General features: G+C 36.7%; 1 protein-coding gene across 7 annotated transcripts in view; it reads left to right on the top strand.

The window, feature by feature from the left end:
- Positions 1-11,103: 11,103 nt before the first annotated feature.
- Positions 11,104-25,039, top strand: part of LOC130645013 (coiled-coil domain-containing protein R3HCC1L-like) — a 53,412-nt gene continuing 39,476 nt past the window's right edge. For 5 of the 7 annotated variants that reach the window (XR_008982669.1, XM_057450851.1, XM_057450849.1 and 2 more), the window contains exon 1: positions 11,104-11,233. Coding sequence is in view for 4 of the 7 variants with exons in the window: in XM_057450851.1 (XP_057306834.1) it covers positions 11,211-11,233 (23 nt within the window). In the remaining 3 variants the exon portion in view is untranslated. Of the gene's footprint in view, positions 11,234-11,335; positions 11,433-25,039 lie in introns of those variants that run through there. The other 2 variants (XM_057450853.1, XM_057450852.1) reach the window with 2 other exon arrangements.

The following is a 25,039-nucleotide window of genomic DNA, read 5'->3' as shown; positions in this document are numbered from 1 at the left end:
TGGCTAAATATTGAGAGATAGGGAAATGTTCCTTCTGGCGCAGTCGCACACGCGCACGCACACACGTCACAGCCAACCACAACAAATCCAGTACCATGCGGTGTTGAGCCATGGAATTCAAGGGGTAAGTCCCTATCATGCCGTGTTGAGTCATATACATCAAGGGTAAGTCCCTATATGGTGATGACGTCATCAATGCTGCAAATGAGTCAAAAAATTCTAGCTCATTACGCATGGGGGAATTCCCTTATATAATGCTAATATTCATCAACAATCAACGCATGCGCAGTAAAGACGCGTTATTTGCGCAGGAAAGAAATCCTCCGACAAATTAAAAAGTTCTTACAATAAAGAATGAACACCACTGTGAAACAATTATGTGATATTGCGAAAAGCCGTGGACTTACCTATAACAACAGATGATATGGATCTGTTCGAGAGACAGGAAATGGTGAAGACCCGTCCAACTATAGGGGGTAAAATCCGGGAATGGCACAACTGGGTATTAACCCCATCCGAGATGGACCTCTTTGAACAACAAGAGTTATCAAAAAACCGTTCTGTTGTAAGCGATAAGATGCAGGGATGGTTCAACTGGTTAGTGAACGCAGTTCCCAAGCCTATAAAAGATGGAGTCAAGAGAACCTATGCAGCCTTCAAACGTAATGTGATGGGGCTCTATAATAGGACAGCTAACACGAGGCCTACACTTCATGACGAAGTGGAAAAAGAGGCTGAGGAAGACTATCTTCCAGATATCAAGAATCTATATGATCAGCCGGGGCAGGATTTTACGCCTCAGGAACATAAGCATGCTCTTCACAAGACCTTTCAAAGTTTCCGCATTCCGGGTATAAGGGGAGCCGACGTAAACGGGTATATGGGGATTGTGCGAACTAACGTGAAAAACTTAGTTGAAAAGCAGGTAGAAGATATGGGATCAGCTAAGGTACAGTTGTCCCTATGGACCATGTGGAAGAAGAAGACAAACTCGGAGGAGGCTAACGACGAGTACATTGAGGTGAAGAAAGCCTTCAATAGTAATATGGCCTTGGTCTTCCAGGGTAGCGACGTAGACGACGTGCTGGATAGGATGCTTGCTCAAATCAAAACACGTGTGGAACATCCGGCACTACCCCAAAGCGGATTCACGATTAGTCGAATCCTACACCTTGATGTAGATTTCCATAAGTTGCGTCTAACAAGACGTTCATCGTATATGGAAGCACCTAAATGGATAGCTTCGAAAAAGGCCATCATCAATCTAAAAAATGAGGATGGGGAGTGTTTTAAACGGGGCATCATCGCTGGCCTACATCATACAGAGATTGAAAAAGATCCACAAAGAGTCACTAAGCTGAGACCCTACGCAGACCTCTACAATTGGGAGGGTATAGAATTCCCTACAAGCATCAAGAGCATATACAAGTTCGAGAGGAATAATAAGGACATTGCGGTAAACGTCCTATACGTAGCGGGAAAGAAGATCAACATCCTGAGGCGGTCGGAGAACAACGGACGTAACAAGCAGGTTAATCTGTTGCTTATCACAGATGACAAAAAGACCCAATACACGGCCGTTAAGAGTCTTTCGCGACTCTTAGACAAGGAGACCTCGAAAAATAGGAATGCGATGCATTTTTGCCTGAACTGCCTACAGGCCTTTCCTACAGCTGAATCGAGGGATAAACACCATGGCTACTGCAAGGACCACAAGGCTGCTAAAATCACGATGCCAACAGAGGCTGAAAAATGGTTATTCTACAGGGATGGCCAGATGCAATTCAAAGTACCCTTTGCTATATATGCGGACTTTGAGAGCCTGTTAATCCCGGTAGAAGATGCGAGGGGTACGAAGAACAAAAAGCTGAGTAAGCATGTACTATCTGGCTGGTGTACCTATAGTATTGTTGCCTATGAGGACGTGCCCGACCCGCTAACAGTATACAGGGGTGAGGACTGTGTAACCCGTTTCGTCAGTCACCTGAAGGATGATGTGAAGCGACTATACTATACCTACCCACAACAACCCATGCTGCCTCTGACGGGGGTGTTAAAAAGGGAACACGACGGGGCCACAGAATGTTATATATGCTTAAAGCCGTTTGACGACTGCGAGAATAACAGTAAAGTTAGGGACCATTGCCACTGTACGGGCTGTATAGGTGAGCGGCCCATAACAGCTGTAACCTCAAATACAAGATACCAAGCCATATTCCCGTCATCGCATGTAAAAATTGGAACTCAAATGCTACCACGAAGCAATTAGACAAGGAATAATTAAAGGCAAACGTACCATCCGTGGCCAAATTCATCGACAAGGATGATACCTTCAGGCTGATGCTTCGAAAAGTCGTGTACCCGTATGAGTACATGGATGATTGGCAACGATTTGAAGAGTTGGAGCTGCCTCCTAAGGAGGCTTTTCACAGCAAGTTGAACATGAAGGGTATCAGCGACAATGACTATACCTATGCTAAGAAGGTATGGAATTGTATCACCCCAGAGGGTGATAACGTTACCATGGGAGACTACCATGACATCTACCTGACCATAGACGTCCTGCTATTAGCCGACGTCTTCGAAACGTTTCGGGACGTGTGCCTGACAAACTACAAGCTTGATCCTGCGCACTTTTACAGTGCACCTGGCTTGGCATGTAAAGCAGCACTCAAGTATACTGGAATCAGGTTAGAGCTCCTTACGGATCCCGACATGCTCCTGATGTTCGAAGAAGGTATAAGGGGAGGTATAACCCAGGCTGTACATCGCTATGCCAAAGCTAACAATAAGTACATGGGGAACCAGTATAACCCGGATGAAGAGTCATCATACCTCCAATATCTCGATAGCAAAAACTTGTACGGCCACGCGATGCGTCAAGACCTTCCAACAGATGGTTTTAAATGGATATTAAACGTCGAGGCTACAGAAAAGCGAGTCGAGAAGCTCGTTAGGGACAATAAGCATGGGTACATTTTAGAGGTCGACATCGATTACCCGGAGAGACTACACGACACACATAACGAGTTGCCGTTCCTACCCGAACGCACGACGGTCCACAGGGTTGAGAAACTGGTACCAAATTTGGAAAACAAGCGGAGGTACGTGGTACATATTAGGGCCTTAAATGAGGCTATAAAACATGGGCTTGAATTGAGGTGGGTGCGCAGGGTCATACAGTTTAACCAAAGCCCATGGTTGAAGGGGTACATTGATCACAACACGAAGTTGAGAACGGCTGCCAAAAACGAGTTTGAAAAGGACTTCTACAAGCTTTTTGTCCTGAAAAATGGACTCTGCAGGCTCCGTGTCAGTGACGGCTATACGGTGGTGATGAATCGACAACTACCCTACGATCCCGCAAATTATCATGCATACTATAGGACTGATGTTTACCATAGATTGAGACCCGTTTGCCCTCAGTTGGACGAAGACGACTGCCTATTGGATGGTAAAAGGTCTAAAATTCTGGCCTTGCTTCCCACCAAAGAGCTAAACGCTTGGGAGACATGCTGACCTGGAGTTTTGATACATTTTTTTCCTTTTTTTCTTTTTTTCTTTTTTTTTCTTTTCAATTTATTTAAAGTCGATTATTCACATATTTACAATAGTTTCCAAAAAAAAAAGTAATTAAGAAAACTAATCTAAATCGACGTACCTTTCCCGCCTCGAGGTCATGTTAACGGACGAATATCACCACGAGAAGAACGTTTCGTTCACCGGCCTCACGGTGCATTTGTTTATAGAATAAATGATCGATATAGCTAAGCTGTACCCAAATTCACCGAGTGCGCCTGCGGAGGATGAAACTATCCATGGAAGCCAAAAATATAGACTTAAAAAGAATGGAGGGATTGAAAAGTATCTGCGGGATGAGATCAAAGAGCGGAACAAGCTTGCAATAAAGTTCAAGATGCATGGTACCTGGGTGAGGTATTGTGACCACCGGCTGCTTAGTATTAGCATTATCACCTCGGGTATGAGGATCGGGGCGTTAGCCACGGGCCTCGCCCCCCCCCCTTTGTGTTGCCATGGGGAGGAAGGATCACGATCGCCGTCGGAATCGGGCAGGCCAGTCTGCGGAACGCCGGGAAGAAATTGGGTGTGAAAACCAAAAAGCATGAGACTATAAGGCTACTTGCGGAGACTAAGCTGAATTCTATCATTGATCTTATACCAAAAGCTATTGAGAAAGGAATCGTCAGCAACTATGAGTTCACCCTGATCACACAGGAATATAATAAGTACATGCTGCTAAAGGAACAGATACGTCAAACAGTTAAACAGATTAAACAGATCGTGAATTTTATCACTGAACAGAAGCGTGCCCAACTGGTTGGTGAGGGCCGGGAAGAAGGGAGGCAAGATGTTTTAAAAAAACTTCAATCTGTACAGTATGTAAGCGCTACGTACACCCTCCTCCTGTTTACAGCCCTTAATTTCGTATATTTTTCAGGTCTTGTGTGGCCTATAACGTATATGGTTTTTTAATCCTCACTCAGCAACCATTCTTTTTTGAAGTCGTTATATCGACATTCCACAACATGTACCTGGAGGTAGTAGTTTTTACCTTGCACATACACCGATAAAATAGCCAGGATGGCACTGGCTTGGCATGGCTCATCGTAGGGTACTGGCAAACCGTGGAATTTGGTCGTGATTGCATCCTTGTAGTATTTGAGTTTCGCGTTCACGTAACGGTCCTTTTTCACAGGCTCTGTCGTCAATCGCTCAGATATTAACTCTTCGATTTTGTTCCAGATTTGGCGATACTTAGCAACCCAATCAGGGTACTCTTCAAAATCAAGACTCATCACTGATACTGCATTGGCGTTGTACCGGGTGACCCCATGTGGGGACCATATTTTAGGTGTTTTTACTCTGAGGGCTACTACAAGGTCTCGTGTATGTTAGCCTATAATGTACCGATTATCCTTACCCCTGTTAGCAGGAATGGCATTTGATACCGTTAAATAGTTCACGTTGATATCGTTGATGTCTGTAAAGGTAGCAGCACATGAGTAGAATAATTTAGGGTTGGCAAGCTCATTCTCAAATTGTAGCATCCTGTTTTATTGTAATTAAAACGACTTCAGAGGATTTCATCCTGCTCACACACACAACTACCCCCGTTTTATGTGATGTATTCCTGGTAGCACTGCCAGCACAACATTTTACCACTTATCATGAGCCTTCGTCCGCAGGTGCATACTGTCGTGCTCGTCAAGTACCCTTTCAGTCATTACATTGTTCCATTTTATCTTATGATTCCAAGGCATCAAGACGATCCTCTAGGTCTAGATTTCTCCGTAATCTTGCGTCATGAATCCTCCATTCATTATCCTTGTCCTTCTCTGATTTTTGTACGCATGCTAAGGCCATAAGTGGGAGGGAGATATCAATACCGGCCATAAAGGTCAGGACTACTGCAGTTCCAAATATGCCGAATTGTGATTGACAGTTGATGCACATTTATTATAGTATTTTTTATCAAACCGGCCCCCACAACTTTTCGAGACCTTCTTTTTCATCCTCCGAAAAGCACAAATCTATGACCCTATCCGGATGCCAGGCTACTGGAAGAAGATCCTCCTTAATTCTAACCTTTTCGACCTTCCTCTGGCGATAGACAGAGAGTAATTCGGGCCTAGCCTTCATGCTGCGGAACATGTCCCGGGTGACACACCAGTCCGGCACATACTCCAACATGCGGGGATACCTTTCAACAGCATCGTTACACATGTCCCGCGTTGTAAATCTGTTCGGCACATGCATGAGCATCCCGGGATATTCTCCAACGGCCCTGTTGCACATGTCTTGCGTCTTGAACCTGTCGGGGATATACTGGAATAGGTAGGGATTCCTTCTAACAACCTTGTTGCATATGTCCCGTGTCTTGAATTGATCTGGCACATACCTGATCACCGGGGTATCTTTTTCAACCAATTTTTTCCACCTATCGTGCCTCCTGAAGCAACTCATCTTCTCCCTGCGAACGCAATTCAGCCTTGAAGGGTGGACGTTTGTTCACGTCTTTACTGCGCATGCGTTGATTGTTGATAATTATTAGCATTATATAAGGGAATTCCCCCTGCATAATGCGCTAGAATTTCTTAACTCATTTGCAGTATTGATGACGTCATCACCATATAGGGACCATTGATGTATATAACTCAACACGACATGATAGGGACTTACCCCTTGAATTCCATGGCTCAACACCGCATGGTACTGGATTTGTTGTGGTTGGCTGTGACGTGTGTGCGTGCGCGTGCGCGTGTGCGACTGCGCCAGAAGGAACATTTCCCTATCTCTTATTGCACAAGTGTGACGTTTCTGCTTGCTAGATATACATGACAGACCAACAAAATTTTAAACTTGTTAAGCAGGCGCATCATCAGTTATTTACAATTTTGGAAGATGCATTTAGCTCGTTTGACTAAAACCATAGATATACTAAAATTAGAAAGATATACAACGCCAACAGATCTATTGCATCATTTGCGTTTATAAATTAGAAATAAAGTTTATAGACCAAAAAGCTTTATGATTGGTATAATTGTCAAAGTCTTGCTTCATGGATATTCAGTAATCTTGATATTTGTGATAAGCTAAAATTTCAGAAAAAAAATTGTTTACAGAGGGTTTCAGATAGTTTACAAAAAATTCCGGAGATTCTGTTATGTAAAGGAGCAGAACTATTAGGAATACTTAAGGGGAATTAATTCTTGCATGAAATAATTTTTGAAACACTTTTAAAATTTTACGAGAACTATTTTTTGCAAAGTTAGCAATTTTAAAAAATCTTGTTTAAAATACCTTCTTAATTTGGATACATTAACAAGTATCAGTCTATGTTCTGAAAGGGATAGAGCTAAAAGTGCCCAGCAAAGTGGGCTATAAAAAATGCTTCTCTTTCCAACTTCGTTCCCAGGGCATTTTGCCTTGTTGATAAGTTGATAGCGGCGACAAGGCTTTGGAACAGGCTGGTCACATGATCGCTTATGATTTATGATAATTATACCAAAAAAATGATTTATAAACAGTTCTTGCCCTGCAAAAATTTATTTCTGCCCCCCGCGCGGGAGTTTTACGTAAACTAAACAAGACTACAACAAACATGGCGGTCGATTTATTTTGTGGAGTGGATAAAAATACTAGCTAAGGTTTAGCATCGACTTTAGAGAGAGGCTCGTTTTTGAGGAATATATTAAAAAAAGATACCATTGTTAGTTCAACATGATATAAAGCAAATTTATCTCGATAATTAAATTGATATATATGCGATGTTTGTCTTTCCCTGCAGAACTACCGGTAGTTAGTTAGCTAGAGCGCATACCGTCTAAATTACGTGAACATTTAACTAATAGCTAGTAGCCACATATATCGATGTTTTAAACCCATTACCCTACTTGGGTACAAAACTCAATGTTGTTAGTCAATGTTTGAGGGTTTTTTTATAAATATTTTGATGACAAGCTTGCTGTGTCCTCCTTAAATCTTATGTGGGCGAATTAGCTATATTATCTGTCACATTTCTAAGAAACATTTTGTTGGCTGAAAATTTTGTAGCTAACTTTCATCGTGATGTGTGTTGTTTATAATTCCCTAACCTCTTACGCAAACCGGTAGGCAATAAATGCTGACGAAGGCTTGTTAGCCGAAATACCAAAGTTGTCTGGATTCTCACGAATCCTTTTGCTGACGACGTGGCTCAGAGGCCCTATATATATATATAGTTAGATTTAGAACACAAACAGTACAAAAGGAGATCCAAGTCAGCACCAAAAATTGAGATAGCTAGCTAGCCGGCACACCTTTCCCACTTAGCTATATATAAAATAATTCTTACCTGATAAAATACACGAATATAAAAAATAGTGCTTAGCTCCCCATTAATAAAGCTACTACGACCAAATCAGAGGAGCGACCAACAAAATGTAAGCACTTTTAGTCATGGCCGCACACGGAATGTTCTGGCCACACGAAGAGTACACAATCTCTGTTCAGATTGGTCATTAAATTAACAGAGATTAAATTGATGCATCTTCATTGGCTTTCAAATAAATGGAATTTTTCAAGGTTTTAGCCTCGACACAAACTTAGCAACGTCCGGGCACTTTGCTGTCTCTATGTATCTATATGTTCCTCTATCTTCCATCCGACGATTTTACAGATTCCGCCCCGCGTAGTGGCGACGGAAATCAACAAAGGGGCAGCGGTGGTTATTCGGACGAATGTTAAGGATTGGTAAAAACAGTTGGGTAGAAAAACTTTAAAAGTGAGAATAGTGTACACCTACATGCTTTTTCTTTTATAAGAACATGCTTTATAAGAATACCAGGCTGGAATTTTTGGTTAAAGACAATTAGCCTATTGTTTAAACAACAGATAAATAAAGCATGTAATAGATTTCAAATTAAATATATACGGCGAGTTGATTTACTTCGTCTATGCCTTAAGTTGGCTGGTACAAAAAAGGGAAGCTGCGAAGTTTAAGACTTAATGCACCCGGTCATTGACGTGGACATCGTGTTCAGTATTTTGACGAAAAAATTGTTAATTCATATGCAAAAGAATTTTCCGTTGTCTGCGCAACAGAATCGCCATTCCTTTTTTATTTTGCACACAGGATTATTATTGCATTTTAAAAATGCTGAGATGGGAATACGCAACCGGACAGTACTTAGAAAGGTTTTTCAATCGCCTATTTTTTTATGAAAAAAATTGCATGGGTTTTGCTTCGTTCATAAACGAAAGAAAATCCCTGAATCCCCTCCTCCTTCACCTTTATCAAAAAGCGTATTTTTAATCTTTTCCCTCTAAAGTTTACCGTGCTGTGATAAAAAATGTCATACCACGAAAATCGAAATTATTTTTCTCAAATAAATGCAACACTGGTAAAAAAAATAATGTTTTGTTTTGAGTAACAGACCAGCTCAAAGAAAAAGGTTAGAAACTTCAATTAAATATTAAATATTCACGAATTAGTTCTGTCACGATAGCGCACTTGGTTAGCGCGTTGCACTTGCTTGCACTGTCCAACCACAGGGTTGTTTTGTATGACTGCAACTGCATATTTGTCACATTTATTCTCTAGTTCTAATCGACTCTAGATATTCCTCGATTTGTTGTTGCTCGTTAGATCATTAAATCTATTAAGAATGATGATGGTGATTATAATGTCGAATTCAAAGAAGATTCTTGACCGACACGATCTACTGTGTACTTGTCTATTTCCAAATGGTTCGTGAACGTAAATGTTATTGTTGCATTCTCGGAAATCTCCCCCTGTGTTGCTATTAAAAACAGAAGCCCAGTTATCAGCAACTAATCGTATGGGTTTTTCACTTCCGTCCTCCTTATTTAATAAGTTTCTTCTTGTGTTTTTGGTTGCCACATGTTAACTTCAGTTAATTATGACGGGCTTGTTTTAACATAGACATTGAGGTTAACATACCCATACTCATCGAAAAGGATTGGAATGAGTACCAGTACAAATCTTTTGCCAGAAGATATCATTTCTACATTAACATTGGTGGGGGAATTATTATGCCTGGACATTGAGCCATCTAACGAGGTGGATGGAAATGCAATAGCAATAATAAGAACTCATTCTTTGCAAAACTAAGGCATAGTTGGACACATGCCACAAAACATATAAAAAATATGTTTTATGTTCTTGAAAGTCCCGAACAGTTCGATTATAGTTGAGGTTTGTGGAAAGGGGGTTAATCGTGGAGGTGGATATGGTCTGGAAATATCAGTTATGTATAAGTTTTATAGACAACAATAATTGATTGACTGGTTTGCGAATAAAATTGAGGCTGTAAAAGCAGACATTTCTTGTAAAGTTTCAAAGTATTTTAAATAAATATTTTAAAATTATTTAAGTTTTCACTATTTTTGTATGCTGATCCCTAATTTTTTGGATTGTCTGCTAATTGGAGAGAAAAAAAAGCATGTAGTTGCCATTTTGTGCAAAAAAATTTGTCCGCTTATCGGAGTGTCCGCTAATTAGAAAGTTTTTTATAAAACTTTGACCAGAAAACGGCCGGTGCATCGACAAAGTGTCCGCTAATCAGAAATGTCCGCCTTTTAGAGTGTTTGTTAATTAGAGAGAATACTGTATACATTTATTTTCAGCAGCGTTTCAAGATCTACTCAGTAAAGGCAACGGGCAAAAAAATTTTAAAAGAACAAATTTTGTGTGCACACAAAGTAGATTTTTCTACGGGCCTTTCGACTAGTGTAGGTGCTTGGAAATAAAAAAACACGATTTCAACGGAGTTAACTATTTTTACTCGCTAAACAATATAATACTAAGCGAAATTTAAGAAAAGTAACAAATTACACATGTAAGATGACATAAAATATGTTAAGAAATAAACACTTACAAGAAATATAGTGGCGTAAGCCAAGCCAACTACAAGTGAGAGCAAACAACTAAAACAGATGCTGAGATACAGGACAACTCCTGTGATGTACGAAAGACTAATTTCACTCAATAGCGAATTTATTACAAAAATGTATGTTCGACTCTGTCACTACATGTTGAAGACTGAATGCGCAGAAAAAAGATGTGCAAGATGTGCAGAAAACTAAATGGACTCAAGGGGAAATTATAACTAAAAATAACATAAATAAAATAAACTATATTTTTACATAATTAACACGGGACATCACAACACTAACAAACAACTACTACGACAACAAACACTAACAAACATAATGCATCTTGTACTCCACCGACGAGCGAACTCTACAGCAGAGCTCATACGCGTGTATTACTAAGTATTACAGTGTATTACTGAATACTACAAATTATTACAGTGTATTACTTAATACTACAGGGTATTACAGTATATTAATAAGTATTACAGTATATTACCGAATACTACAAGGTATTACAGTGTATTACTGAATATACTACAAAGTAATACAGTGTAAAATACGTCGTATTACTAAGTACTACAGTGTATTACTGTATGTTACAAAGATATCACATTAGGCAGTAATATGTATTCACAACATTACGACGTTAATAAAATGCTTAACGTCGTGTGTCGGATGCAGTTGAACTGTCGTCAGGGCGAAGAATACGACAATATCGATACGATAATTCACAGACTATATGGACCCTTCCATGAAGTGCTTTCCCAAAAAATTCACCTAATGGAGATCAGCCTTAACGTTACGCAGCTCAAATGGCTTCTAACAGCTGTTCTAGGTAACTTTTTTTTTTAAATCTATGACTATACATGTTTTTGTTGATAGATATTGAGGGGTGACATTCTTATGTAGCTTTTGTCGTATCTGGGTTAACATCGTCAAATTTTAAAAGAGAAGAGGAAACAAAAAACTTTCAGGGAATAACAAATCAAATCAAATATATTTCATGAAACTCACCCAAGCTCATATATAAATAGGTATATAAATATACTTAATATAACACAATACTATAAAATTAAAAAAAAATGAGTGGATTCACAAGGAAAGTCAGAGAATAGCTGAAAATTCTGCTAATAAAAATTCTGATCACCTTTATTATAGCTAGACACTGTGAAAGAAAGTGGCATATTTGGATTTATAAATTACATAAGATATGATATGATATGGTATAGTTTTTGAAGTTTATAGGAGTTTGATCATAATATTCAACTGCAGTGAAACATATTCAGTGAATAATTCACTGCAGATGATTTGCATGGTCAGTTTCATGAAACATCAAAAGGCTACTTATAAAGGCAGTTGTATTTAGTTTATAAACATGAAAATTCGCATGTTTTTATAAATTGATGCTGAATTCAAATATGTTAGTCATATTTGTTGAAGTTGATCAGAAGATTTCAAGTGTGTTAACCCTTTCCCTCCTACAAAAATCCCTCATATTTCCTCTGGTGAAAAACGGCATTATTGACCATCAACAACACTCAAGGCCTAATAAAAGCCAGACCACTGGGACCGCCTGGGTAAAATTGTCATAAATTTTTACCCTGTTTATTTCATAGATAGTTCAGAAAATATGTTAAAAAAATTTCCAAAAATATTATATTATAAACATCATGTGACCAAAAAATGCAGGAATAAATAAAAAAATTATTTTCTTTTTTTAATTTTTGAAAGAAAATAATTATATATACCTTAGAAAGCATATTTAAATATAATACAACTGCATATGACTAGTCTATATATTAGGGACATTCTCTGAAATTTTGATGAGAATAGCTAAAGTTGTTCCACACATATCAAAGATTTTAAGCGGTTCCATGGAAACGGTCAGATTGACTGTAGTAGTTATAGACGTCCTATCGATGATAGAACGTTCCACAAACTTCCCATGTCTATGACTGTTACACCTAATGACATCATCTGTATGACTGTCCTTGTATACACCCATATTGGGTTTTTGGATTGTATACATTGGGTGTAGCCATTTACGTCATATTTTATTGGATTTAAATAATGGCATTTTGGACCATTAAATTTATCCCTTATAGTTTTGATGCATATAATATATCTACAGCTATCAATAAGATCTTACGAATACATTTGTATATTAATTCAGTCAATTATACCCTTTTCTATATATTTATAAAATTAACAAAATTATAACTGGCGTTTTAGCAATATTCTAACAAATAAAAACTAGTGGGTTAGTAACACTTCAGTATAATAATAAATATTTGTTTATGAATATTTGTTTATTTTAGATACTTTTTCAATCTGTCTCATTCATTCTTATCTGGCACAACATCATTCTCTCTTAAACAATATTCAAAACTATATCTCTTTCTTTGGTGAAGAACAAGCAAAGCCATTTAATTTGTCTAATATCTTTGGAAACTGAATAATACCTTTGTGTTAATATCCATAGGGAGTGTCTTCTATGTTTACCAGAGAATGCAAGTTCTGATAGCGCACAACGTTTTTTATTTATTTCACCTTCGACTGAACAATCGTTTATTATAAATAGGGTTTCATGATCTTTAAAATCATTGGTGCATCGTCTAATCCAATCATTTAATTTACATTCTACATGAGAAACAATAAGTATGTTTTTATCATCGAGTAGCCACTTACTTGAAAGGTATGTCTTATTATATAAAATTGTTGGACATAGAACAACAATTTATTTAAATTAGTGTTTATATTTAGTTTAAAGTAGTTTTAATAAGTATTCAGTTTTACCACATGCGGTTGCACCTACAAACATTGCACTATATGAGGAAATTTTGGAAAGTCCATTATGTATATTTAGTACATAATATTAACAAATGCGCCATTTAAATTGTTATTTTAATTACCACCGGCTCCAGCTGTCTTTGTAATAGCTAGAGTAATACCCTCTGAACCATTTTCAATACGTCTACCTGTTCCAGGCAGTGTGTTATCAACCCTTTTAATTAGGAATTTTTTATGACGGCAAAATCGTGCCGACGTGATTTGATACTTTTGCCAGACACGTCGGCAAATACCTATTTCACGTCGGCAAAACTTTTTTTTAAGAAAAGGGGTTTTTCCTTTCGTTTTCGGTGTTGTTTAAAGTTGTATATATATTTTTTGTATCATACTTAAAACGTTTTATGAAATTTACGAATAATAGAGAAAAATTTTCATTAGTTGCAGTCTTCTATCTTCTAAATCATCGTTTCGAAAACAACCCACAATCGACCACTACGAGCTACGCTACCATTTCCCCACCCACGTGTTGGACATATCGAAGCCCCTGTACCTATTCTTAGAACTGAAAATCTTCGCTTCGCACGACCTGTCTTTTTGGCACACGAACCACGTGTGTGACTGTACAAAGCCAACAAGTTCATCCTAGCTAATTCACCGACAAACAAAAGGAGAAGATGTCCCTACGGGAATAAAAATTTTCTTCTTTTTTTTATGACGCAATTCGAATGAATTAAAAATAGAAAAGAACACGTGGAGGAAAAAATGAATGAATGAAAAAACATACACATGGTGGGTTCGTAGAAGAAAAAACAAAATGTAAACACAGCTTGAGTTCCCGAAAGCAATGAAAAGAAAGGATTTAAAGGAAAGAAAAGAAAAAAGTTTTTTACTGTATTTTTTACGAAATAAGTGAAAAATCTTTATTTCTTTAGGCAACAATTTTTTTTTTTTTTTGAAAATATAAAAATTCTAGCGACGGCATTTTTTTGCCGACGTGATATTAGTTTTTCTCAAATCACGACGGCAATCAATTAAAAGGGTTGGTTATCATCAGATGATCTGAAATCCAACCACAATCCAAATTTGTCTTTAAAATAATCTACCATTCTAATATGTATATCCATTTAAATCATGTTGTGCTGAGCATGTTGTTTCAATCTACCGGCACCAAAGTGTTTCTTCATTTCATCCCATTGGGGGTAGCTTTTCATCCCCTGTGCGTATAATTAATTAGATTTTCCTTCAACAGCTACCTCAACTTTAGTGATTTCAGAGTTGTAGAATTTTTCAGTGTTTGTTGCTCGATAGATAGATAGATGTGCATATTTTACATGGCTAGCCTCACAAATATCGAGGGATATACCCTGTCTATTATTTCCAGGAGGGGCCATGGCGTAGATGGAGAGTCCTAGAGTATTTAATGCTCATTTTGAGCTACGCAGACCCAATTAGAGCCCGCGCTCTACTAGACAACTCCCGGCAACATCCAACGGCCCACACAGTGTGCCATCTTCCCAATTTCCCTCACATGGCTTTGGTTAACCCGGAGCTATGGTAACATTCACTCGCCCATGTTGAGTCGCCGTCAAGAGGAATCGAACCCCGGTCTCCCGCACAGAGTACGAGAGCTATAACCACTAATCTACGGCGCCACCGATCAGTCTCTAAAGTACAAGTAGCTATAAAACCGTTTAAGTAGCTAGCTACATAAAAGATTCTTCAAAGTATTCTGTCATTTCAAATAGAGATAGCTATACAGTAAACAGTCAAGACTTGAGTATAGAGCTATAGTTGGGTATGTAAGGCATTGTAAGTTGGTTAAATATGTTGTCACGACAAACAGAAACTGCTTTTCATAAATAAATTTTTGAGGTTTTCAGGTTTACAAGTGAATATCACTTCTACAGCAAGAAGTTATATTCACTTGTAGACTCAGTCCAGGTTAACAGACCTATCAATAAGGTGAGAACGATCACTCTTGCTCATGCAAAGACTCACCCAATTATGAAAAATAAGAAACTGGCTGAGCCATTAATTGCTCTCTCAATTCCACAAAAAATTTGTGTGACTGAGCAATATCAATTCACCTCACATAAAAATCAATGTTATCTTTCTTATTATTTGCAGTAAAAAAATGACCAAAATATATAAGAAAAGATAAGATAAAATAGATAAAAAAGACTTTTTAATAAAACAACTTATTCTATTTATTCAGGTTGCTCGCCCAGTCTGAATCTTTGTAACCTTGAGCGGGCGATTTATTGCTCATGGTGTTTTTTTCTTATTAATAAGGCTTAGGTTAAAACTTGAATCTTCTGATTGCCCTCTTTGTTGTTTCCAGCAAGCTCCTAGCAACAAATAAAAGCATAACTATTACTGTTGTGTAGGTACAAGGCTAGTTTTCCATTAATTTTTTTCCTTCTTTTTTACTGTTCTCCCTCCATCCTTATTCTGTTCTGTTCCTCTTTTGAATGTACATTTGTATCCATTCATTTGTTATCCTTATCTTTTCCAAATCTTCCGTTCCCTATTCTTTTTTGTTCTGTACTTGCTTTAAGACATTCAATGATGTGTTCCGTCAAATCTTTCATTCCACACTCACACTGTCTATTCTTACCCATGTTGTTTCCAATGTCAATCATCTCCAGTCTTCTTCTTATGGTATTGCTTGCCTCTTCTAATCCCATTTCTTTTATGTACGTTTTGCTTCCAAACTTCTGATTTTTTCTGATGTCTTGTTTTCTCATTGTTTTTTTCTTTTCCTCCACTTCCCTTTGTAGTTCCTCTCGTCACATTTTCGAGTTCCATTTCAATCTTTTTTGCAATTTTTTCTGTTTCCTTATACCATCCTTCCTGTCCACTCTTTTTCTGATCCTTCATTACTTGCTTTCGTACAGGGTACACTGTGTCACACGTAGGGCACTTAGTATATAATGTGTCACAAATCCAGTGGAGCACTTATAGCAACACAGCTTTGGAGATGTAATACGTTTTTCATAAAGCAACATTTACAGGACTTATTACGAAGCTTATTGTTACTTCTGCATAGCAAATACAGTTGTTTAGAATTTTTCATTTTGCAGAATAAGTTTCTGTGGATATTCAAAATTTCGGCACACGATTAGTGTAAGTAACCATGTTGCAGATCCAGGTGGACAGAAAAATAACTTTCTAACAACTTTGTATTTATACGGCATAAAATTTAATCTGAATATTTGGCACTGTACTTTTGAAGCACATTTCTACTTTCTCTGGGCTGGATAATGTATTTGGTCCTAAACCTAGGACAAATTTTATCTATCTGACTTATTTTAATCTTCACAATAACTTTTAATGTTTTCTGTACATGTAGCTTGTCAAAATTGATATGCTGTCAAAAACAGTTTATCAGCGTCTCTGAGATTGGCTAAATTCAGCAACTCAGATACTATGATAGAAGTGATAATTTATAGCTACATTTCTTGAAGTTATATGTGCACCGTTTATTGAAAATATGCGTAGTAGAATTAAGAACACATCCCACTTACTGGACATTATTGATTCAATTAACGAAAAAGGCATACCTGACCACACTCAATTGGTATCTTTTGATATTGTTAACATGTTTCCTAGCATTGACAATAGAAATGGTTTAGATTCCGTGCGAAAAATCATGGATAAAAGAATATTTAAGAAACCATTGACAGAATGCATTATGGATGCGTTAGACTTATGTCTTTATAATAACAATGTTTTCGCAAATGAGCACTTATCACAAACGAATGGCACAGCAATAGGTGCACCTAATTCTTCTTCGTCTGCAGACATAGCTGTATCTTCCATAGACGATGCTGTTTTTGAAAATATGCATTCTTCTTATCCTGAAATAATATATTTTGGTCGTTATGGAGATGACTGCCTGTCTTTATAGTGTGGTGGCAATGATAAATTACAAGAGTTCTTTGTTTTTATGAATTCTATTAACCAAGATTTGAAATTCATAATGGAAATTGGAGGTGATAAACTCTGTTTCCTTGACCTGCAGATGTCATTAAAGGATAACAAAATCAGTACAACTGTTTACAGTAAACCCACAGATTCTCATTGATACCTTCACGCAACATCCTGTCACAATAAAAGTTCTATTAAGGGTATACCAAAAGGTGTTGCATTACGATTTGTAGTAACAATACTGATTATAATGAGAAATCAAACAAATACTGTGGTTGTTTAGCAAAAGGAGGTTATAATGAAGTATCATTAAAAAAAATTTCAACAGATAGGAACAATATCACGCTCTGATGCTAGGAAAAAGATTAACTGCAATAATTTTAAAACAAAGGTTATCTTCTCCACAAAGTTCAATCCTCCAGAACCCAACATTAAAACCATTTTCCAGACCCACATGCCCATTATTAATAATCATCCAGACTTGTCGCGGTTGTTTCCAGAAGACAGTATTTTGGTTGCAAATAAAAGAGAGAATAACTTAAGGGATTTAATATTACAAGCTGATCCTTACAATATCAAGTCCGATTTATCAGACGACAATGCAACAGGTTATGTGAAATGTAATAATTAAAAATATGACTCCTGCAAGGATTGTGTAATAATTATAACAATTATAGTATCAAAAGCAACTGGCAGGAAATTTAAAATTGGTCGATAATTGGGTAAGATAATTGGGTAAGAAAGTGTAGAGACTTGATAGTTCAGGGGCAGACAGAGAAAGACTTGGCAGGAGGTTATAAGGACAGACTTGATACAGAGGAAGTTGAGTTTAGATCTAACACAGTCTAGATCAGATTGGAAGAGGGTCATTAATATACCCCGTCCAACCCATGCTAGCATGGAAAACGGACGTTAAGCCGAGAATGATGATAAGAAAGCAGTTGCAGTTCAAAAAATGTAATACCTTAAGGGAATTAATTTTTGCGTGAACTAATTTCCGCGGACACGACTCTTCCTTAAATTTCACAGGAAAAAAGGGAATTAATTTTCGCAGATCTCTCAGCAAAGGTAATTTAGCGGGAATTAATTTTCGCGGTTGAAAGAGTTTTAAAAATTTCGCGGGAATTAATTTTCGCGGTTGAAGCTTTTAAAAGAATTTCACGGATATGTAAAATCAGGGAATACATCTTTTTCGCTTTAAATCTTCTATATAATCAAACACTGGGAATACAAAGTGTAGGTATACATTTTTAAAGAAGGAAATCGAAGAAGATTTATGAATTTTAAAAGGTTTTTTATCTCTGAAAAACGTTTTTAATAAATTTCTCAGTTACAATTATTCATCATCGTCGAGGTCATCTTGTAGAATGCTAAAAATATATCCGTCATCATCTTCGTATTCCGACTCGCTATCTTCGCCATTGATTTCGTTTATATACATCTCCCTTTCGTAATCTTCATTGTCATCAGAATATTTATCTTCGACAGCCACCTCACTCAATGGGTCAATTTCGTGAAAAGGATCAATATGTGCCGTTTGATTTAATCCTTTTTTTTACTGCGTCTGAAATGCCAGCCACGTCCCATCCTTTAAAACAAACTTTTTTCCCTTCAGCTGCTGTCATATGATCGTATATTTCCAAGATCCACTTTGCATGAAGCGGCTTCACAGTTGACAGTTTAAGACTTATATCGATTTTTGATAAGAGATATTTATTTTTCAAGCAAAATAAAAAAAAGAACATGGATAAGAAGACAATAGTTATTGATTGATTATTGTTTATTTTTATGTGGCAAGTATCGTTCAAAGATAGTTTGAACATAAAAAAAATAACATTTTGTCTCATATTTTTGTATATTTTTAAAATTTGGCAAAAATTTTAAAAAATTAAGGATTTTGATTTGCAAATTTCGTGGGAATTTATTTTCGCGGTTCGCAGTTTTCCATGTAATTCACGGGAACTTATTTTCGCGGATCAGGCCTTCCCAGACTTTTTGCGAGGTTTTATTTTTGCGGAAATGGCCCGAATTCGCAAAAACTGTGAAAATTAATTCCTGTGAAAATTAATTCCCTTAAGGTATACTGAGAAAGCGAAAGAAAAGCAGGTTTGTTGTTTAGATTATCTGGTAGGGAAATAAATTTAGGTATATAATGAATTTTTAGTCATTTTAACTTTCAGAGCTAAATTTTCCCTTAAATATTAAGTTTCTTGTTGTGTATTGAGCCAGAGAATATTTTCTTTAGGCACTTTTTGTGTAAGAATATGCTCTGAACAATGAGTCTGTCGTTTGGTAGTTTTGGACCCTTTTCTGAAAGAAAAGCAGGTTTGTTGTTTAGATTATCCGGTAGGGAAATAAATTTAGGTATATAATGAATTTTTAGTCATTTTAACTTTCAGAGCTAAATTTTCCCTTAAATATTAAGTTTCTTGTTGTGTATTGAGCCAGAGAATATTTTCTTTAAGCACTTTTTGTGTAAGAATATACTCTGAACAATGGGTTAGAAGTTAAGAATATCCTAAATATGTCTAAGCTTGATTGTTTGTTCTAAATATGAACATTTGTATGATGCACAAAATTGATTAGAAGTTTACTTTTTTTGTATATCAAACAAACTGAACTTTTTTCTGTCCAAGCTGAAAATTCATATATGTATTGGTAAGGCTAGACAAACCCACCACTATACATTATAACCTATAAATATACAAACACGCATAAGCAAGCTTTATTGTCAAAGTCGGACAGTAGGATGGTGACATCCCCATTCTCTCTTTTCTTGTACCGAATAATATAAACATACAGCTGCAAATGCAGAACAACACTGCAAATCCCCCAAAACGAAATCAAAACATAACCAAAGGTTCCTAACAAAACTGTATCAAGAATATAAATATCCAATGTTTCCACACCTGTCCTGGGCTCAACAAATGTGTTGAATAAATTGCCCATTTGTTTATATCATAAGCTTTGATAGGTGGTGTTATAGGATGCTACAAAATTAAAAAATATATAGAGTGACACAAATTTTAAAGGTACTGACTGCATCACATATTACTCCTGTCAGGAATCGAACCTGAACCTTTTACGAAATTGTATCATAAATATCATACCATTTGATCACAGGAGTTTAGACATTAAATAAATCAAAAAATCAAATGTGCATATTCCATGAAAACTCATCATACCTCAATAACATTACAAATTGATAAAATGCACATAAACGATGACCAAATGAAGGATTTTGAAACATGTTTTGCTTTCTCAATTATGGCCTATTCTTTTGACTCCGTCTTTGTGTACACGTCACAACCAACATCCGATAAACATTGCACAAACATATTGTTAGGAGATTGTTGGAGCATTGGATGTTCATCGTAATATGTTGCATTTTGATACATTTCCAAAGAGGTCAAAATTCTCAAAATTGAAGCTAGCGTTTTATCACCAACCAGCAACACAGAAATAGATCTTCAAAAGCCAGTTACCATCTCCACTGACACTGATGGGCATAACAAGAAAGAAACACATTTGATAGGAAGGAGTTATGAAATAAAAATTATTAGTAAGTTTACCAGATTAAAACTATAATGTTAGGCTTATGAAAAAAACATGTATATACTATTATAGGTATACCTGACTGGCCTCAATCTTGATAATGAAGCAGCACTTTTTCTAACCATATTGTTATGTATAACGTATGCCCAGTCGTCTTGGCGAAGAACACCACAATGACTTGGTTTGAAAATTGATGGATTTTCCATCCTTCATACAACTTTCGTTTCGATTCATCATGCTGACTCAATATTTTATTTAAATCCATCTATACTAGTGTATCCTTGCTATTATGTATAAAATAACAAATAAACCACCACATGAACACTTTAGAATATTTTTGAGTGTATTATACCTCAACTTTTCATTTGATGTATTTATTTGTGTGGTGGGCAGGTTTGATGATAAAAACAACACAAGACAAAGCAGTAGCTACACAAACTCATTTTTTCACAAAATATAGCACCGCCCAGAAATTTCATACAGAACAGAACCAGTGGAAAAACTTAGTTTGCACACATTCTCAACTAGTGGTTTAGTGAATAATAAATAAGAATCTCATTTACTAAAGATATTCTTGCAGAGAGAAACCTAGCATAGCTACCCTAGAATAATCTTCCCTAGCCAAAAACTAAATCTTGGTACCTAAAATTCATAAGAAATAGTGAAAAAGACATCCAGAAACCTTAAAGTAGCACAGTACCTCCACCGTCCATCGATTGTTGATTGCTTATAAACACAAACAAAGTGGACTTATGTTTGCATTAATTTTGTTAAGGTTGAGAAATTCTGTCTACCTTGCCTTTTTTTTGCTTATTTGCCTATACGCGATAGCAAAGTAGTTCTTCATCTCCGCATTCTCTCCATGCAAAAAAGCAAATATATCAACTTTGAGACGCTTACTTGCTTATTCTTTAATACACCGATTTAGCCTTCAATTTTAACGGACACGGAAAAAAGCATGGGTCGAGTTTACAGGGAACAACTTTTGATATGCGTTTTGATGTTCATTGTGCTACTGTACCTTAAATGCTAAGTAATAAGTAAATAGTGAAGTAATATTTTAGTTGGTTTAAGCAGTAATATAGTAATATGGGTATTGTGAATTGTGCTGTTGTTGGTTCTACTAGAAACTCTCGCCAAATTGACAAGTGGAAAAAGATTTCTTGTGAAAAGCATACTGGACAGCTACATAACATTTGTGGTTGTGAACCACCATTTAGACTGTACTGTTTTCCAGGGGCGAAACGATATAAAGACAAACGGGTTAGATGGATTAAGCTCCTTAAAAGAGAGAACATTGACAAATCTGAATGGGTACCCAGCCAAAGTGACCGAGTGTGCGGCAATCATTTTGTTGATAAAATATCCACTGTTGCCAATCCTGACCCAAATCTGAACCTTGGATACGAAAAGAATGCTTTTAAACCAAGGAGAACTCTTCTTCGAGCTCCAGTTCCTGTTACCTCCTCTGTTAGAAGAAAGAAAACATGCGAAGCTCCAGTTATTACAGAGCCACTAGCAACATCATCAAACAACAGTGATAATAATAATAGTATTATTCCTTTTTTGTCACCACCAACATCTCCAGCAATGACATTTCATGAACACGACTACAGTTTGTCGGAGAATGTAAAAAAATGTAAGTCCTGTGATGATAAAAACATCGTAATTCAATCTATGAGAAAGCAAAGTTGCTTTTCGTTTCGTTTTCTCAGAGAAGTATTTATCTACTTTGTTTAGGAATCTGAATAAGCGCAATAAGCAAAAACACAACTTCCTTACCAGACTTCCTAAATAATACAAGGAAAACTACACACGAAACCCGCATGGGCTTTTTCTCTACGTTTTTGAAAGTAAGCGCGCTTATCTTGCTTATACCTCCATCCGACCCTGCTACGACCATGAAAATATTAATAAATTACCTTGAGTATATTCATTTCAAGCCAGTCCATCAGTAAATAAATTATATATGCAACACAACATTTCTAATATCATAAATTAATACACCAATAACCAACACAAATACTCAATAAAACAACAGTAAAAAATACAATTTTTCTTTAACGTAAGTGCCATGCAAAATCCAATTCAAAATTATTTTGTTATCTGTAAAAGTAAATAGTAAGATTAGATATGTTCCACTTGACTTTTGGGAACACCACCTTAGCTTGGCTGTTAATACAATCGAATTGGGCGATTAAGAGTTGGTTAAGCTCTCGGATGGATTTTCTTTTTTTACAGATATTGAGTAAATTAGCCAAAAGAAGCAGTGCTTCCTTTTGCCATAGATGCCCACTGATCAGCTGTGTGCATATAATGCTCTATTTTAAACAATGTTACATCAACAAACTTAATACTGGACTACTACTGAAACTTAGATGAACATCCTTGTTCACTGAGTCTGTCGTTTGGTAGTTTTGGACCCTTTTCTGATTACTTGTTAGCTTTTAGGTGCCATATTATATACTGATTACTGAGGTGTTGTGAAGGCATGGTGCTAAAGAAAACGACTTGCGACCTTGTTGTCCATTGAGACTGAAAAAACTAAACCAATTACCAACTATCTGGCTGCCTGGAACCACGTGGTTTATACGTATGGTTCTTATCAGGCTCTAAAAGGCCATATTACAGCATTTGAAAGCCTGTGCACATAGTCAGCGGGGTTCTAAAGGCCTGTGCTCACATAGTCAGCGGGGTTCTAAAGGCCTGTGCTAAAGACAAAAACTATGGACGTCGTAGTCCATTGCGTCTGTCCGGAGGCATGGAACCATGTGGTTTACGCATATGGTTTATATAACCCTCTAAAAGGCCACATTAAAGCCTTTAACATCCTTATAGTTAGCAGAGTTGTAAAGGACTAGTGTTAAAAAAGCGTCTTGGGACATTATAGTCCAGTGAGACTGGATTGGCTAGAGCAATGCCTACCTGTTTGGGCACTGGACACCTCGTCATTTACGCGTATGGCCCTTATTAGGGTTTGAAAGGTTATATTACTAACGGTAAAGGCCTGTTTACGCAGTTAGCGGTGTTCTAAAAGCCTGGTGCTAAGGAATACAACTTTAGACGGTGTAGTGCATTGAGACTGGAAGGACTAGATCGATGGGCACCTTTCTGAACGCCTAGAACCAAGTGGTGCACATGTATGGCCTTTATTAATATCTAAATAGCATTGAAAAAATAAACCGGTCTCTCTAGTATCCCACATCTTTATTAAATCTGCCTAAATAGAGTAAATATGGTACATATACTTAATCAATGACAATATTTTGTGTGTGTCAGAATATGTTGCTATGAAACATCTAAACCTCTAAAACATATTTTTATCTTCTTGTACGATTCGGCATTGCTTACATTGTACTCACTGATTGGAAAATCATATACTTGGAATAGAGATATCACTTTTTCAACAAATTCTGGATCTCCATACTATATTCACCGCCATTTTTTCGCAGTGTTCCATTCCTTAAGCAAGGCAAACTGCTTATTAACACAAGCAAACCTATTTCTGACAAAAATTTCATACATTTGCATTATTTTTTTCCCACACTAATTTAAAGAAAAGCCTCTTCAATAGCATTCATCAATTTATTCGAAAAACACGCAGAAAAAAGTTTTCTTGTACAAAAGTTATCTAAGTTGTGGTCCCTCTCATACAGAGTTATTTTTTAAGGTTGAGTGCACACAGTCTGGACTTTAATAAATAGTGAAAACCATTATTAATTTTGTTGGTTCTTAGTCTTTTTTAACCTCTCCCAGGGTAAGTAGTGGGCTCCTCAGTTTTTCCTGGTTTGTCAAAGGTTTCTATTATCCCAAAAAACATTTCTCTGTTCTTTAGCGTTTCATCATATATTTTCAGTATTTATTTTCATTATTAAAGACATGTTCTAATCAACAAATTTTAATTACCTTTCTTTTCACCTCCCACTGCAGGTGCCTGGTCCATATTTGTCATTAGTTGTTTAACTATAGTATGTTTTAGATTCTTCATATTTTTGTTTCTCAAGATATCTTTTAAGAAGAGCTAACGAAAATACTTCTTACATAATATGTTTTTTCATAATTCAAACATTCTTACATATCATGAAAACAAGGCATAAAAAGTTTTTTTTGTATTTTTTTTGTGTTTAAATTTTATCCCTCAAAATTCGTAATTACATTAACGGCCGCCACCATTTTCGATTGGTTTGTAAATATTTTGTTGATTTGTGACGTCACAAGACGTACATAACCCAACAGCATTTCTAAGACAATGGATGAAGATTTAGTCACTTCTTCGTCTTCTCAGAGTGATTTAAGTTTATAGCGAGATTCAAGTAGAAAAATATTTTCCAAGACTTTGATGTGAGAAAACAGGAACAGAAATAAA

Source organism: Hydractinia symbiolongicarpus, chromosome 5 (assembly GCF_029227915.1).
Source record: "Hydractinia symbiolongicarpus strain clone_291-10 chromosome 5, HSymV2.1, whole genome shotgun sequence".
Lineage (NCBI taxonomy): Eukaryota > Metazoa > Cnidaria > Hydrozoa > Anthoathecata > Hydractiniidae > Hydractinia > Hydractinia symbiolongicarpus.
Note: the sequence above shows the minus strand (reverse complement) of the source record. Positions and strands in the feature narration are given on the sequence as shown.